Source organism: Citrus sinensis, chromosome 4 (assembly GCF_022201045.2).
Source record: "Citrus sinensis cultivar Valencia sweet orange chromosome 4, DVS_A1.0, whole genome shotgun sequence".
Classification (NCBI taxonomy): domain Eukaryota; kingdom Viridiplantae; phylum Streptophyta; class Magnoliopsida; order Sapindales; family Rutaceae; genus Citrus; species Citrus sinensis.
This window is the reverse complement of record NC_068559.1, coordinates 27,958,146-27,974,799: the sequence shown is the minus strand read 5'-3', so window position 1 is coordinate 27,974,799 and position 16,654 is coordinate 27,958,146. Positions and strand designations below refer to the sequence as shown.

Sequence of the window (16,654 nt, the reverse complement as noted above, 5' to 3'; positions counted from 1 at the left end):
ATTTTAAAAGAAATTGTGTCATTATTGACTTCAAAAAACTACCCAAAGTCTATCGAGCCCAGTCTTCATTACTGTTCAAATGACTGTCGTCTTTAGTAGGGACTAGCATTGCCGTATGAATTAAAATGGCCAATGGAATTGCGCCATGTATACGATCTCGTTAAAATATGTGACGTGGCTAACTGTGATGGGTTAAGTGAAAGACAATGGAGAACCTTATTCCTTCTCTCTTTTCTCTTCTTTTCACTAGGCTTTATTTAGCATCACAGGGACCAGTTGATGGTCATTGGTCACAGACTCCCATGGACCCACGACACGTGATCGTCTATTGAAAATCAACAGTGATTATTGGAGTGTGACGAGAGATAAAGTTACAGCTTCGTCACGGAAGGGTCTCTTCTGTCTTTGATGTTACTTTTCTTATTTTTGCGCTCGCTCGACGCGTTTAGCAGCAGGCGAAGGCCGGTGATCGGTGAATGCGCGAAACGGTCAAGAAAATGACAAAAAGAAAAAGGGGGCCCACTAAAAACAAGAAAAATAAAAACAACAAAAAGTACGCGCCATTGCCTGGTAATAATCTTGTCCATAAATTCGGACGTTTATTCCCTCTCTAATGCACTCAAATATTGAATTTGTGTGTTCATATCCACTATTAAAGTAACTGAGACGTCAAGGGGACGCTAAACTCGATTACAAGAGAAGTTTGCGTTTGTCAAAATTAAACAGACTGTTTTGTACAAGTAATTATTCAAATCTCCTACTTCATGGTTAAGAAAAAGAGATGTGCGACCATATCTGGCCGGAACTTTCCATCCTCCTAAAAGTGGCGGTATTATAAAAAAATATTATAGGTATAGAACGTTTATTGCAGACATAGAAGTAGTGATGTTAAAAATATCCGCTTGGTCCAGACCCGAACCGCACCCGGGTATTATGGGTTGAGTATTATCTGATTCACATATGAAGTCAGGTTAGTCTTGTGCATCACTTGATAAATCTGAACCCGAATTTTATTAAAAAAATATTATAAAATATATATTATTTTAAATATTTATATTTATTTAACTCATTTATTGCACATATAAAATTTTAAGCACTTAAAGTTTATATTTTCATTTAAAATTTTGTTGAAATAAATTTAAAATTTATAAAATTATAAAAAAAATAAAAATTATATACACATATAATATTAAAAAATATAAATTCCAGGCACCTGGATTAAAACCTGACTTGGGCATCTAAAAATTACATCTGGACCGGATCCGGGCATTGCGATACCCAAACCCAGCCCGGGGTTTTGCCAACCCTACATAGAAGTCACTTTGGCTCGTCACCTGTGTTATATCGGTACCTTAACATTTAATATTGTATTAAAAAGTAATTAAAAAAAAAAGCAAAAGGGGAAATAGACTCAACACAGATCAATCACGAGAGACCAAGAATGTGAGACTTGAAGGAACAAGATTGCCCATCACACAATAAAATCGGAAAAGTTAAGCGGAAAAAGAACAAAGTAACATGAATGGTCATTGAAAAGCAAAGCATGATAATATTTTGTTGGAAAGCATAGTGACTAGTTATTTGAAAACATAATTTTGAGCGGGACTTGCTTAGTGAAAATGGCATGTTAAGGATGATTCAAGATATCCTTTATGAGTATTTTAAAATGATATATTTATATACTTAAAATAATGCTGCACTGAATGAGAAATTAATGCTTAAAATATAACTACCTTGAATAAAAGTACGAGTTACAGAGATTGTAACAGCAAGTTAAATTTAAAATTTAATTATGCAATCAATTTCATAATTTATTATTTGTATATGAGTGATGATGCAGTTATAAACTCTTGTACAAACTTATCTTGTATAAATTAATGTAGTATTAAGTCATTGGTTGAATGAAAATATAAAATAATAGAAATAAATTATGTGGGTTAAGAGGGTAAAAAATAAAAAGAATGGGGTTTAATAAGAGGTTTTGTAGGGTGTTCGAAGCTCAACTCCAAAAACTTACATGTTGGGCTTTCTAAACTTTCAATATAATACCCATCCAAGAGTGTGGGACGATTTTCGATTTTGTAGATAGATTGACACATCTTTTTCATATAAAAGAATTGGACTTCCCTAACAAAACCCTTTACGTGTAACGTGGATTTAAAAAAAGAATTTTTGGATAGACATTGGAAAAAAGAATTTGAAAACGAGAGAAAAAATAATAATAATAAATTATACATGAGGGAAATTAAAATAAACCGTAGACAGAATTAAATTAAAAATAAATGTTTAATAATGATAATGTTAAAGACAAGTATCAACACTAATCATGTCGCAACCACATTATCATATTTATTTAGCTATTGAGCATGTTTTTCATGAGTGCTGCAAATGCATTAACCCCTCGCGTTGTGTTTAATGAACCAGCCTCACTTAACAAAACAGTAGAGCCAGGAAAAATTATCCAAACCTCCCTCTTGTTTTCATAAGCAGTTGAAAAGGGGTTTCGGCCATTTTCCTATCATCATTATATGTTTCCCATAGTATACATAAAGTTCAGCCTTGATGCCAAAAATTGAGAATCTCAACTGTGTATACAATTTAATTGGTAAGTAGAATTTTACAATTGATACAATATCTCATCCCTTTTTCTTTTTTTGAGTTATTTAATATAGATAATTGTACTGATGAAAAATTGTTCTGTAGAAGTAAACTTTAACAATTAATTGATGAAACTTTGTTGTTAATACAACGTGAATCAATCAATCACACATACATAAGAAGTTAAGAACGACAAAAAAAAAACTGACGGAGAGATGTAATTCTTCGAATATGCATATGTCATTTCTAAAACCTAGGAAACTGGACAGTGGAAGCACATTTCTTCCTTGGCTGCTTAGGGCATTGGATAAATTCAGAGGCAGAAGTATCGACACACATGTAAATTTGGTAAAGCTGGCTGTTGTGTTCTGGATCCACATTGCATTCAATCCCTGGAGTAAACCCAGTTGCCTCCTTTATGGCAGCTATTATGCTCTCCAACTCATAAAACCCATCGTCTGGTTTGATTCCTGAAATTAGGTGGTGTTTCCCACAGCACAAATTAATATATAGGAAGTAAATTAGAAACACTCAATTAATTAGTTCCATGCTAACTAGCTTGCTTAATTTCTTTGAAAGTAGTATTTATATTTATATTATGTTGAACACAATGTGTGATCGATTATTAATATTAAATATAATCTACGAACCTGCATTCTTGAGAGCTTGGAGGAGGTTTGCTTTCTCTTTCAATTTAAGAGCTGCTTCGAAGTATTCACGTTGGTCAAGTTCAGACTCTGCACACGTACCATGTTTCACCCATTCGTGTGTCCAGAACTTGGTACCGTCGTTGCTAGGGCAAGACAGCGTTGGCCAGTTCTGTCTCAGATCGCTGATCAGATCTGAGATCTATACACATATGCAAAAGCAAATTCTAGAAAATTAACTTTAGCTCGTTTGCTAAAATTTATATTTTTCATACTTGGGATTTTCTAAGTGTTTTATTACTTCATTATAGTCCCAATTGAACCAAAGTTAATTATTCGTGTTCCGCACGAGCCATGGATATATATATTATGGGAAAAAAACAAAACAAAAACAAAAAGGGTACCTGAGACTTTTCAAAAACACTATCAGGGTCACAGTTCGATGGATAGGAGCCGTCTTTGTATTCAGGCCAAAGCCCGTGAATGCCAAAATCAGCTGCCGGCTTCCCTGATTTTGGGTAGCAACAACTTTGCTTTGTATCACAGTACGATCCTGGCCACTACATGCATATATATATATATATATATATATACATACATACAAAAATAATTAAAAACATTTATTATAAGAGCAATATAAATTGTAGAGAAAGCTGATAATCTGATATCCTTAATTTAATTACCTGCTGAACAAAGTAGAAAAAATCGAAATCCTGTGAAACACAAAGAATTGAAAGATATTGTATGATCAAAAGCTTGGTAAAGATTGAAAACTGGAGTTTCATCTTTAGCCAGCAAGCGAAGTTAATCACGCTCTTTCCTTTTCGCCACAACTTTACAACAATGAAGATTGCAAAGTTTGCAATTGATGGGTATATGAACTTATAGGCGAAAAACAGGAAGCTTATGGACAGAATATCCAGGACATTATGCTTGTCCACCTATATAACGGTCTTCTCTCATTGTCATTAAGGCTTTGCTTGCCTTTTTGTATTTCTTTTCCCTTATTATTATTATTATTTTTAAATGTCTAACTATATTAATTGATGAATCACCAGCTGGTTTATGCATGAAAATCATTTTGATCATAGTCAGCTTTTGTTAGGAAGAAGTTGAGAATTTCTTTGGAAAAAAAAAATATTAAGTATTTGTTAGTTGTGCTTTGTACGTTAATATAAATGTATTGCATTGTGAACTTCAATTTCAACGTAGCTTTTGAATCGTAGAAGCAATTAAAAGAGTTGTTGGATGTTTGAGTACCCAATCAGACCTCATCTGAAAGTGATTTTAAGTTTTAAAAATGCCTTTTACCTGAAGCAATTTCGTTCCGTAGGCGCTTTTAGTTCATTATTTTATGAAGAAAACAGGAATGAGTCTCCTACTTTAATAACGTTTATTTTCTCTTTCACTACTTCTTCCAATGGAAAATTTCCAACATCGATCCATTTATCGTTGCATGAAAAAAAAGAATCATAATAATAATAATGTCCTTTTTGCAGGGAACTAGCTAGCATGAACATGACTAAGAAACTTTAGATAATAACAAACCCAATAGTTTATTGAAATTATGTTTTGATGAAACTAATTTATATTGCCAAATTTGAGAACAAACTGCAAACTAGTTGGTGATGCAGTTGCGTGCAAGTCAACTTGTGTCTTCCTGTAATAAAACGTGGCAATGACATATTAAAACTGTTTGGACGGTTTCCATTTTCCCTCTAAAGTTACCACGCAGCGCATTAAAGCTAATTTGCTTTCACATGGAAAAACAATTAAGATTCAAGTTTCGTGTACATCAAGGAGACTGCAAGTGCAACCCATGGAATTAAAAAGTTTCTTTGGCAAGAGCTAGCTGCCATATGATTATCCACCTTCATAAGGACACGGAGGTGACGTCTGTGACTCACCAACTGAAATCGTATTCGGATTTCCACTTTTTAGACTTGATATAGCTAGCTCCTGGTAACTAATAAGGGAATCTCGTACTTAATATAATGCGGGAAAGTGTGTGCGAGAGATTGATTAAATTTTGAGTGGCTGTAATTATGGAGCGTAGGATCATCCATAAAACTTTATATCTAGTTTGAGAAGACAATAACTTGACAAGCAATTCAATTTGAACATCAAATTAAAGAAGCCATTACCACCTTAACGGCTACTGGCTAGGAAATAATTACTTGAGCAATTAGTTTGGTAGAACAATATGAGATTGATCAAGAATAAAAACGACTGAAATAGAATCAGCTTAGCATGATGAAGAAATTAATCACACACGTTGATGATTGATCCCTTGATCACTAAAACGGAGGAAACTCAATCTGGGATCCACATTTTTTGCCGTTGGGAAAGACGGGGCAGTTGATGAAATTAGAGGCAGAAGTGTCGACACACAAGTAAATCTGATAAAGCTGGCTGTTGCCTGATTCATCAACATTGCATTCTATCCATGGACTGAACCCACTTGCTTCTTTTATCGCATCCTTGATGCTTTCCAAGCTGTACGAACTCCCGTCAGGCACTATTCCTGCAGTAAATAAAAATCAATATATTAACTAATTAGCTAATCACATTAGGATTCAATTCAATGTATTAAAATTATTATGAATTAATTTGAGACCTGCGGTTCTGAGAGCTTGGAGGAGATTGATTTGATTTTTCAGGTTAAGAGCTGTTTGAAAGTACTGATGTTGGTTAAGCACAGACTCAGAGCAAGTGCCGTGTTTCTCCCATTCATGGGACCAAAATGTTATGCCATTCCCGCTTGGGCAAGCCAGTGTTGGCCAGTTCTTTTGCATGCTGCTTCGCAGGTCTGATATCTATATACCATAATTGAAAAAAAAAAACAAAATATAACAAATATAAATTAGTTAACGGAATCTACTACACAGGTAACAGGTAGCTAGTGTGATGATAACAATAAAAAGGGGAGGTTAAAGAGTGGACGGACCTGGGATTGATCGAAAGGGGCAGTGGGGTCACAGTTGGATGGATAGGAGCCATCGTTGTAATTAGGCCAGAGTCCATGAATCCCGAAATCTGCTGCTGGCTTTCCAGTCGTTGGATAGCAGCAACTCTTCGCTGTATCACAGTATGATCCTGGCCACTACATTTCATTTCATAATCCATTATATAAACGACGCACAGCATAGATTGAAAGAGCTACATACACAAATTCAAAGAACTACATACATGTATATAATGAATCACTTACCTGCAGGACAAAGTAGAAGAAATCGAAGTTCCGGGCAGCACAAAGAACTGATAGATACTGAATGAAGAAAAGTTTGATCAAGATTATTGAAAACTGGCGCTTGGACTCCATAATTCTCAAAGTGCCAATAGTAAAATCAATATTAATTTTTGGGAGGGAGATCGACAATGGTTTTGAATGTATCTATGTATAGAAGAAGCCTTGTAAGAGTTTCACTGGTTGTGTGAAATGACGTTGATATTTGTGTTGTATTTATAAGCAAAAATGGAAGGTTGTGGACAGAATCATAAAAGAATCCGTATATGCCTATCTATTACCCCTTTCAATTTCAATATAATTATTATTGAATGAAGAAAAGTTTTGACTCTTTTTTTTTAAAAAAAAAAAAAAAAAAAAACCTTGTGTAACAGTGTAAAAGCTACTACCATGATTATTCTCTGTGTCGGCATATTATCATTTTAATTTTATGTCGTTTTCTTTTGCTTTTTTGTTTTTTTGGAAAGAAGTTATTTCTTTTGCATTCGTGATCTCACACACCCTCTTTCAGATTTTGCAGTCCTACATTTTAAGTAAGAGAAGAGCTATATTAGGTAGTAGATATTAGAATCAAAACAAATTTGGATAATTTATTAATGGGGTAATGGAATTTAATAACGTTTGAGGTAACAGTAGTGCTACACATCATAATTTTTTTATTTTAAAAAATTATTTTAAATAATGTAGCATTCACATGAAATTTTAGTTGAAATATTCTTGAAGCTTTGTATTTACAGTTAAATGACAGTGTATATGAAGTTGGGAGAGATGGCAATGTCAGTGTCAGAGCGTTCGAGTCAAATTGGAACTTAGAAACGGGACAACCAAAGCTCGCAATAGAAGTGGGACGCACAATTGTTTGAATTCTCATTTGTTTAGTTCACTCATTAAAAAATAAGTAGATGACTTGTCTAAACGAAACTCTCCTCCTTTGCATTCACATCACACCTACATTTGTTTTCACACGAAATAATTGACATCACACACGTCCTCCTTTCACACTTATCCACACTCTTAATTATTTAGTTTATCGAAATTCATCCATATAAATTTATAACCTAATCATTAAAAAATTTAATCCTAATTTAAACTAATTACAAGTAATTAAAAATAAACTTCATGTAATAATAAGTTATAACTTTTTAAAGTATGTCTTAAAAGAAATTTGAAGGAGATATTGTTTTGAGTGTCATAGAAATTGCGGCTTGTGTTACCTCAAGACCACGAATATATATCTTCTAACCACTTTAAAAGATCTTTTTGATTTCAGGTGGTGTTTGATCCTTTCATTTTGCACAACTCAGCGTGAGTATTTATGTTCAATTGAATTCGTTTATTAACTTTGGGTGGCATGGTTGATTTGCTAGAGGAAGAAGCAAAGGTATCACTTGAATTGGTTGAAGATTCCGTGGGTTGCATATGCAATGTGCAACATTCATAGAAAACGTACGTCGGAAGAAAAATATTAAAACTAATGTAGACATTTATACTTTTAAAATAAGTTTATAGATTTTTAATACTATATTTATTATGACTATCTCTTTTATCAATATCTATATATTGGTTGTCCAGCTGATGTGTTACTTTTCATTTTCTGCATTAGCTTTTTGTTATACTCCTTCATTCTGTATAAGGGGTTTCGTACTTTGTAAAGCATTACTCTAAATAATTGATGCATCCTTTAAGCTATGTTCATGTTCAATTTATTTTTTCGAGTTTTAATTTGAATTAAGCTAGAGCTTGAAGATTGATAAATGGGCGGGCCAACTTCTTCCTCAGTATTATTTCAACACACTCAATGTGACTGTTAAAGAAGCAACGGTTCATGCATCAACAAACATTCGTTGCATTTTTGTTTTATTTTCATTCCATGAAAAGCATCGATGCTACAATAAAGCCTCTTTACATTCGTTTTCCCTCCCTCCAGCAACAATGTGAAACCGAATGCACACGTGTACTATTGTAAATACACAGGATTCTGGCCACGAGGCATTATTGGAATTGGGCCTAAGCCCACGAATGCTGAAATGTGTTCAGGTTTTCCGGTTGCTGTGTAGCACACAGCCGCAACTTTGATCTCCGTCACATAATGAACCTGGCCAATGGAATGAAAACAGTATATGGATTATAGTACCCTCATAATGAAGCATATGTATAAATACTGTTGCAGTTACAAGGAATCAAGGATGATATATCTATTGAAACAAGTTTATTCACCAGTTACACAGACTAGGAAAAATCAAAACCTCGTCCCGTGACAACTATAAGAGACTGTATTTGATGAAGATTGAAAAGTCCACATCATCTTCCTCTCCCTCCCCCTGTGCTTTCTGGATTTCTTGGGAAATTTACACCAATAGCCATAAAAATTTACGCGTTTTCCATCTTAACCACTCAAATAAACTTCTATCAACATTAGCCATAAAAAAGCCTTTGAGACCAAAATACCCCTTTCTCCCCCAACAATCTCTCTTTCTCCCATCTCTCCCAAACCGAAGAACCTCCCATCGTCGGCGGCCGTCGCTGGGCAACAGCAGTGATCTTCCTGACAAGGCTTGGCCTTAACCTAGAGATCGTGATCCTTGGATGCCTGCGGAAGGCACGAAGATGAAGACCAGACCATGGTCTGGACGCTGGCCCTTGTATGGGGTGATGGAGAAGGTGAAAGATGTTTCAAATGATCAACGGTTGATGAGTTTGTATGTTTTAAGGGGATCTTAGCATGTTAGAGAGCTCTTCCGATGGAGAAGGTGGTATCTTGGGTGAGTGAAATGGCACCGGAATCCAGTTTTGCGTTGCCATAAAGCAACAGTTTTGAAGTGTTGAACCTGGAGATCGTGATCCTTAAGCATCTGGTACACATTGCCTGACAGGACAACCATTTTTGGTGCGACAGGCAGCCTGTCGCACCAAGCTTCGGAAACAGGTCGGCTTGTATCGCATCCTCTTTTCTGTCATTGCTGAACCCTTTTGAGATCATTTAGCGCAACTGCAACTCTGTAAACATGCATTTGTTATTCCAGATATTTGTGCATGTAATCCCTGGAGTTTATACAGCAACAGAAAATGCATGCAATCAACCACCGTTTCCAGATATTTGTGCATGATTACGCGGTTTCCAAAAATTCCGGCTTCTTTGTTGCATTGGCTATCAACTGACATTTGTTTTGCTAATTTTTAAGAAACACTAGACTCTGTATCAAACTGACTCTTGTTTTTTCAAATCTCTCTTTACATGCATGTGTTGATTGATAAAGAAGCCATGGTATATAACTATAAAGAATTCAAGGCTTCATATATTGGTACGGCGGAGGAATCATCTTTCTCCCTTGGCAACCTAGAAAGCAATGAATTTTCTGTCATGATACATTGAACTTTTTCATTTTTTTTTTAAATAAATAAATCCAAGTTAAAACGTATTGCACTTGCCTTCAAACCCTCTGAGACTAACATGAAATCGCGTGGGGCCTCTTACACATAAAGTTCGTTCAACACATATAATATTGGAAAGTGAAAATTGGGTTCAACTGGCTATGGGCTCACGTCATACATAATTCTCAAGTTTGTTTTTTTTTTAAATTGGTGCCTGTCGCACCAAGCAAGGTGCGACAGGTGCCTGTCGCACCAACTCTTGGTGCGACAGGTTGCCTGTCGCACCTTGCCTAGTGCGACAGGTTGCCTGTCGCACCTTGCCTAGTGCGACAGCCTGCCTGTCGCCAGATTCACCCACGACTCAGTTCAGCAAGTTCAGAAAATAAGTCATACCACTAAGTGATGCCGATTAGTGTTGGATTCGGATAAATTATGATCGGATTTCACTTTTACCGTTGTCTTTTGCCGTCGCCGTTGGTTGATGATTAAGCTGCGTTTGGTTTGACGATATGGGAGAAAGATTGTTGCTTTTGGTCTGTAAAGAAGGGTAATTTGGGGAGAAAGGCTTGTGTTTGGCTAATGTTGATAGAAAAAAATTGAGAAGATTAGTTGTGAAAATAACAAAATATTCATGGTTATTTTTGTAAATTTCCCGGATTTGTTTAAAGAGAAAAGTGTTGATGCACTGGTGTAAATGATTGCACCATGCTGATTTATCGGCAAAAATATTATCATGTGACCAAGAAGTTGTGAAGCACCACGCTGATATATTTTGTTGTTCTGTGAAACATGTGCACAAGGTTGCTATTTGAGATTCTTTCTTAGCATAGCCAAATCTTGACTACCAAGGGCCTGGCAGAAATTGAGTCTGTTTTTGGTATATTTTAATGATGGCGGGATGCTGTCAAGATCTTGCAATGATATGTCATAGACATGGCAAGAGAACAGTTCAGTTCTAATATAAAGATAGAGGTGCTGTAATCAACAAAACTTTTATATACTTACCAGAAGAGAAAATTCCAGCACAACATAATGTCATATATAGCAAATTTTTTTTAATTATTTCTGATTGGTTCAAATGAATCTCTTTACATGGAGAATGTATCTAAATTCTCAATTGTTGAATTTAATGATTTAATATTTCCTTTACCTCAGTAACTTACGTGGGGAATCCTGAGTGGGTTCTCCATTTGCACATTCTTCCACGTTCTCAAATGACATGGGGCACAAGCAAAGCCTCTAAGTAGTCAATGCAATGAAGTACCCACTAGCACTACTACAGCATTTTTCACTTATATCTGGGGTGACAATGGACACTAGACAAGGCCAAGATACATTTCTCCAAATGATTACTGGTTAAATCAATTTCATCACCAGAAATCACCACAAGAGCACTTCCCATCTCTGAAGTGATGGAAACGTTGGACATCTCTAAGGACTATCTGCCTATTAAAAATCAGTGATATAATTTTAGCCGCAGAATGACAATCACCACAGACCCGAAGGTTCTTCACCACACGAATTGTAGTTCCAGGTGGAGTGTTTAGGAGCCCAAAAGTAATGGCTAGTTTCTCACTATGATATCTAAGCGCAATTTCTTTCTCTTCATCTTCCATATCCCCATGATGGACTAGAGAAGTATCTGGTACATAGCCAACCATCTTCAATTCCTTAACCAACTCATCAAGTGCTTTCTGCAGATCAGTAGAATAAGAATGCACTCCATCCCCAGAAAAAAATTCACGTACTACATTGTTCACCTCTATGGAACTACAGCCAGGAACTTTCAACACACCTCTATCTTTCATCAGCTTCCTCAAATAATCCACATCTTCCCATCTCCCGGCCCTGGCACACAAGTTCGATAAGATCACATAATCACCACCATGGGAGTCATCTAGCTCAAAAATTCGTTCAATAACCTGCTTTGCAAGTCCAAGGTTGTTATGGCTACTACAAGACGATAACAAGGTTCGCCACAATATTGGGGTGGACTTGATCGGCAATTCATCAATGAACCTATAAGCCTCATCCAAGCGTCCAGCTCGACCAAGTAAGTCCACCATACATCCGTAATGCTTAATCCCAGGAACAATCCCATACTTGTCCCTCATACTGTAAAAATAATTCCAACCTTCGTCCACTAATCCAGTGTGGCTGCAAGCATACAAGAGACCCAAAAATGTAATCTCGTCGGGGCTCACTTGTGCCTTCATCATTTCCTCGAACATCAAGATGGATTTATGACCCTGCCCATGGGTTGCATAAGCCACAATCATTGCTGACCAAGCCTGTGTATCTTTGCCACTCATGTTATCAAAGACAGAAACAGCATCATCCAAGCGCCCGCACTTGGCATGCATATCTATAAGAGCAGTATTCACTTTTACATACTTATCAAGTCCATATTTCTTAATATATTCATGTATCCACTTCCCTAAATCTAGTGATCCTAACAAAGCACAAGATGATAAAGCACTAAGCATGGTAACGTCAGTAGGCTTAAGGTTCCTCTCTTGCAATTCACGAAACAATGACAACGCCTCATTTGGCCTGCTACTTCGAGCATACGCCGTGATGATCGCATTATAAGAAACAACACATGGTTCTGATATATTTTCGAAGATCCTCCTAGCAGCTTCCACATCGCTACACTCAGCATACAGATTTATAAGTGTAGTACACACATATAGATTAGAATTCAGCCCAAGTTTAATAGCAAAGCAATGCAATTGTTTACCTTCTTCCAATGCTTCAGCGCCCACGCACGCGCAAGCTTTAAGAAGAGAAGGGAATGAATAGTCATCTGGTAAAAGACCAGAATTTAGAAGCTCAACAAAGAGAAAAATTGCTCGAATTGGTGTTTTGGAGCGAGAATAACCACGAGCCATGGTGTTAAATAAAACGATGTCTGGTTCAGGGATTCTATCGAACAGTAGGTGGGCGTGTTCCATCGATGAGGTAGTGGGGTTCTGCGTACAGAAATTGATGAGCTTGGTGAGGACATTGAGATCATTCTGGAGGTGGGTTTTGATGGTAACAGCATGAATTTGCTTGAGCCCTCTGAAAGAAGTGCATCTGGGTAGTAAAGAGAGTGCGTTTGGAGTGTTTGTACAAAGTTTTGGGGGAGGAGATTGGGTTATTGGTGGAGATGGGGTTGTAGCCATTGCAGATATTGAAAATTGAATTGACAGCTTTGTTTGTTGGAGATGGCGGAGGGAATGCAAGGATAAGAGCATTTGTCAATAATCAAAATGTTTCTTTTTTCCTTTTTTCTTTTTTTTTAAGTATCATGGAGGTCCCTATTGTTTTGTATTTTTACAGATAAGAACATAGTTTATCCATTTACATTATATAAGCACTGCCAATTATCCATTCACATTAAATAAATCCCCGGCCCCTGTTGAAATGACTTATCCCAATTTTCTCGTCTTGTCTTTCTCTGCAGAGCTGATGAGCAATGGTGTAAATGACTGTATTTCTACAGGCGGAAATATACGTGAGGAGAAATCATGATTCCTGTAGCATCATCATATGGACATACTTGGTAACCCCTAGGTCGAGCTTTAAGCCTAGAATTGACATATTCTATGCGGAGCAGGAATCCATTCGGATCAGATCTGCAGAGTAGAAATTGTTAACGGAGCTCGGATTGGAAAAGACAATAGCATTTGTTTATTGGCAAGAATCAATTGCACCCAATAACATTATTGATAATTAAATTATTGAACAAAAAGTCAGGTGTCTGTATATTCTTGCCTTGCCCAGAAAGTAGTTTCAAGTGTTAATTTATTAAATCATAGAAATGGGTCCTTTGCTAGCTACTTTTAATAAATCTCTTTTCTACTACAACTTTATTATAAACAACTAAAATTGTCACAGTGATAGGGCTAATGGCATATAATCTGGGGCCTGTTGACTGAGTTCCATGTAACCTTCTTTCGCAAAAATCCCAGATGATATCAGTTCTTATCTTATTGATTGAGATAAACTTAACCCCACCATCTTAGATCAAATTTCAGAGATGGGTTACAATTTGTTTCAAGGAAGTGTAGGTGCCGACAACAGCAGCTAATGCGCCAATCAACAAAATCCCAACAATTAGCATCAGCTCTAGTCCAAAACGCCGAGCTGTTTTATTAATCCTAAGGTAGCATAGACATGGAAGCAAAATTGAGACAGTGACACCCAAGAACGAGCCCGTGAATGCCAGGACGTAGCCAAAAAATGGAATTGTTATGGCTACAATGACAGTGCTGATGACCAGTACAGTTCTTACAAGGATACTAATAGGCCTGCTCTTGCGGAGATGGGGTGTGTCTTCAAGAGCGGTAGCAATTGGAGTGATAATAACTGCATACTTAGTGAGGGGATTGATTAGAGTAGTATAAATTGCTAATTTTGAGCTTATTTTTCTTATAGGGAGATTTAATGTTACTTGAGACTTCAAATGATCCCCATACATCAGGTATCCTAATATTGCCATTGATCCATAATTGGCGGTGCTTATAATAAAGCAGGCTACTAAAACCTGCAATGAGACAAAGCAAGAGAAATATTAAGATTTTGTTATTAAAGTAAAACAGTTTAACAAGGATGTTACCCTTTTTGACCTTAGAGAATTGCCTTCTATCTTTCATGGAGCTGCATAGTGTGGGAAAAACAGAATGGCCACAATAACAGAAGGTGTACAAGCTTACAGCAGTAGGCAAACCTCCCCAATTCAAGAGCTTGCCTCTTTCATGGAAACCAACACCATCGACTGCACCAACCCATAAGACACAAGCAACAAGAGTTATAGAAGCAAGAACCCCACCAGCAGAAACATAAGCCAGAATTCCCAGACTCCTTAACCATGTTGTGGGCCAAATAATAAGAGCAGTGAGCAGAACAAATCCTTGTTTTCCACCAATTTTTAGGCCACTAATTATGAATCCAAAGTTTGGAAACAGCTTCTCTAAATTGTCACCTTCTAATATTAGAAATTCTACAGCAACGAAATAGAGCTCAAGGTACATGAGGATTGATACCATAGCTCTTCCTTTACATCCAAATGCCAGGTCGCCTATGTCAGGATATGTCTTGATCAGTGGATTTGCATCCATACAGCGCCGTAGAAGTAAGCCAGTGTACCAACAAAGAACAGCTACTAGAAAAAGAATTATTAAGCTCAGCCACCCTCCTTGAGAAAGTGCATAAGGAATTGATAGTATCCCAACACCTGATAAATGTGGAAACCAATAACACGAAATAATATGAATTTCATTCAACTCCCTAGATAATATTTGAGCAGATTAACTTAAAGCAACACTTTGGTGTTATTTGTTCAACTTGGTGTTGGACTTGAAAGTAAGCATCAACCAAGAATAATTTCAGTTGTTTAGATTCTATAGCATAGAAGGAAAACTATGTCCTACGTGCAACAAAAGCAGTGTACTTTTACCAAGACAAATATGAGTCCAAAAACACAGTTGACGAATCAAAAAAGTTTTTGCTTGAGGTAGAAATTTCTGACTTATGGAACTGGAAGATACTCGATAATCCAGCAAAAGAATTACCGTGACCATGGAAACAAATTTATTAAAAAAAAAAAAAACAGAGGCATCACTATTTTAAAATCCTTAACGGTGAGTTGATGTATGAATGAGAGGAAACTGCAACAACAGAAAGTTCAACCCAAATGCTTGTAGGAGAAGACACAGATAGATAGCTTTCGAAAAGATTCTACTAAAAGCTTAGACATGAAGTTTATTTAATTGGCCTAATTGGATTATATATTTGTTACCCAAGATAGAGTATGGGATAAAGACCTGATACAACATTGAGTCCATTGAGGCATGTTCTAAGGAAGGTTGTGCCTTCGCTCCGTTGCTGTGGCTGTTGGAGCTGGTTTTGGCTCTCCATTATCTCTTCATTAGTGTTATCCTTCATCTTTGTTGCCTAAAAGTATAATCCTATCGCCTAAAAGTATAATCCTATCGCCTAAAACTTCGGTATATATAAACAGAGGGGATATACTTTTGTGTGATAAAGTACCTCTATTATTGATTGATCCTAATAATAAAATAGGATGCATGGATTATGGAAAAAAGATTGTGAGGGTGAGTAGATTTCCATTCAACATCACCAAGGAAAAAGCATTAGGTAGGTGTCCTCAGCTATCTGTAATGGTTTCAATTCAGTTTTCAAAAGGGAAACCACTCACATGCCAAAACAAATGCTTGGTGATGAGCCTTTATTTTGATTGCTCTGCTTTGATTTGCGATGTGTCTAGCTATCTAACTTTTTATGCACACCAGCCATTTTCAGGCATGCCGAGGTTGTTCTTACAAAGTAACTTCTATGCAGCTCCAATAAATGAAAATGAAATTTGTACATAGCAAAGTATTTGTTAAGGATCTGGCATGTCTGTAAAGTTTCAACGTCACCAGGTCTTCATGCGGGAAAATGACCAACCCTTTTGCAGTATTTATGATTTATCAGTATCTGAATCTACCTTATAACAGCATGTTCATTCTAATGAAACTTACGGAACTAAATTAACTGAGCCCTTTAGCTTTAATCACCGATTATTTTAGTCCTCACTAACCGCTTTTGCAGTTTTTACACTCTTGAATTTCATTCCTGCGATAAATTTAAATATATTATCAAATTTATTATTTTATGATAATTTTGACCACTTTTCTTCTTAAAGTTTTTATCTTTATTATTCAAAACACGGATTGGTCGGGAAAGTGCGATAATTAAGTACATCAGCAGAACAGTTTATCAACCTAGAATTGTACAACTG

At 36.4% G+C, this 16,654-nt stretch overlaps 4 protein-coding genes across 4 annotated transcripts; all 4 read right to left on the bottom strand.

Annotated features, from left to right (window-relative positions):
* Positions 1-2,643: 2,643 nt before the first annotated feature.
* Positions 2,644-4,180, bottom strand: LOC102615052 (ribonuclease 3). Its single transcript, XM_006483086.4, has 4 exons — positions 3,929-4,180; positions 3,650-3,805; positions 3,249-3,447; positions 2,644-3,068 (listed from the first exon to the last, which is right to left on the bottom strand). Exons 1-4 carry the CDS (start codon positions 4,028-4,030, stop codon positions 2,845-2,847), a joined length of 681 nt encoding a protein of 226 aa, XP_006483149.1. The 5' UTR covers positions 4,031-4,180; the 3' UTR covers positions 2,644-2,844.
* A 1,164-nt stretch (positions 4,181-5,344) lies between these two features.
* LOC102615337 (extracellular ribonuclease LE-like) lies at positions 5,345-6,701 on the bottom strand. The gene is made up of 4 exons (XM_006483087.4): positions 6,457-6,701; positions 6,193-6,348; positions 5,863-6,061; positions 5,345-5,769 (listed from the first exon to the last, which is right to left on the bottom strand). The coding sequence occupies exons 1-4, from the start codon at positions 6,565-6,567 to the stop codon at positions 5,543-5,545; spliced, it is 693 nt and encodes a 230-aa protein (XP_006483150.1). The 5' UTR covers positions 6,568-6,701; the 3' UTR covers positions 5,345-5,542.
* A 4,201-nt stretch (positions 6,702-10,902) lies between these two features.
* LOC102615621 (pentatricopeptide repeat-containing protein At2g02980, chloroplastic) lies at positions 10,903-13,135 on the bottom strand. Its single transcript, XM_015531777.3, has one exon. The coding sequence runs from the start codon at positions 13,101-13,103 to the stop codon at positions 11,235-11,237; it is 1,869 nt and encodes a 622-aa protein (XP_015387263.2). The 5' UTR covers positions 13,104-13,135; the 3' UTR covers positions 10,903-11,234.
* Positions 13,136-13,636: 501 nt separating this feature from the next.
* On the bottom strand, positions 13,637-15,928 carry LOC102615922 (amino acid transporter AVT1I-like). The gene is made up of 3 exons (XM_006483089.4): positions 15,675-15,928; positions 14,478-15,085; positions 13,637-14,395 (listed from the first exon to the last, which is right to left on the bottom strand). Exons 1-3 carry the CDS (start codon positions 15,793-15,795, stop codon positions 13,883-13,885), a joined length of 1,242 nt encoding a protein of 413 aa, XP_006483152.1. The 5' UTR covers positions 15,796-15,928; the 3' UTR covers positions 13,637-13,882.
* Between the last annotated feature and the right edge of the window lie 726 nt (positions 15,929-16,654).

Bases quoted from the DNA above. Each gene is read 5' to 3' on its own strand.
- LOC102615922 (XM_006483089.4), bottom strand. From the start codon at position 15,795: ATGAAGGATAACACTAATGAAGAGATAATGGAGAGCCAAAACCAGCTC. The intron at 15,086-15,674 runs GTCTTTATCCCA...CACATTTATCAG, and splicing joins TGGACTCAATGTTGTATCAG to GTGTTGGGATACTATCAATT. The intron at 14,396-14,477 runs GTCAAAAAGGGT...GTCTCATTGCAG, and splicing joins ATAGAAGGCAATTCTCTAAG to GTTTTAGTAGCCTGCTTTAT.
- LOC102615621 (XM_015531777.3), bottom strand. From the start codon at position 13,103: ATGCTCTTATCCTTGCATTCCCTCCGCCATCTCCAACAAACAAAGCTG.
- LOC102615337 (XM_006483087.4), bottom strand. From the start codon at position 6,567: ATGGAGTCCAAGCGCCAGTTTTCAATAATCTTGATCAAACTTTTCTTC. The intron at 6,349-6,456 runs GTAAGTGATTCA...AATGAAATGTAG, and splicing joins TCTTCTACTTTGTCCTGCAG to TGGCCAGGATCATACTGTGA. The intron at 5,770-5,862 runs GTCTCAAATTAA...TATTTACTGCAG, and splicing joins CCAAGCTCTCAGAACCGCAG to GAATAGTGCCTGACGGGAGT.
- LOC102615052 (XM_006483086.4), bottom strand. From the start codon at position 4,030: ATGAAACTCCAGTTTTCAATCTTTACCAAGCTTTTGATCATACAATAT. The intron at 3,806-3,928 runs GTAATTAAATTA...ATATGCATGTAG, and splicing joins TTTTCTACTTTGTTCAGCAG to TGGCCAGGATCGTACTGTGA. The intron at 3,448-3,649 runs GTACCCTTTTTG...ATATGTGTATAG, and splicing joins GTGTTTTTGAAAAGTCTCAG to ATCTCAGATCTGATCAGCGA.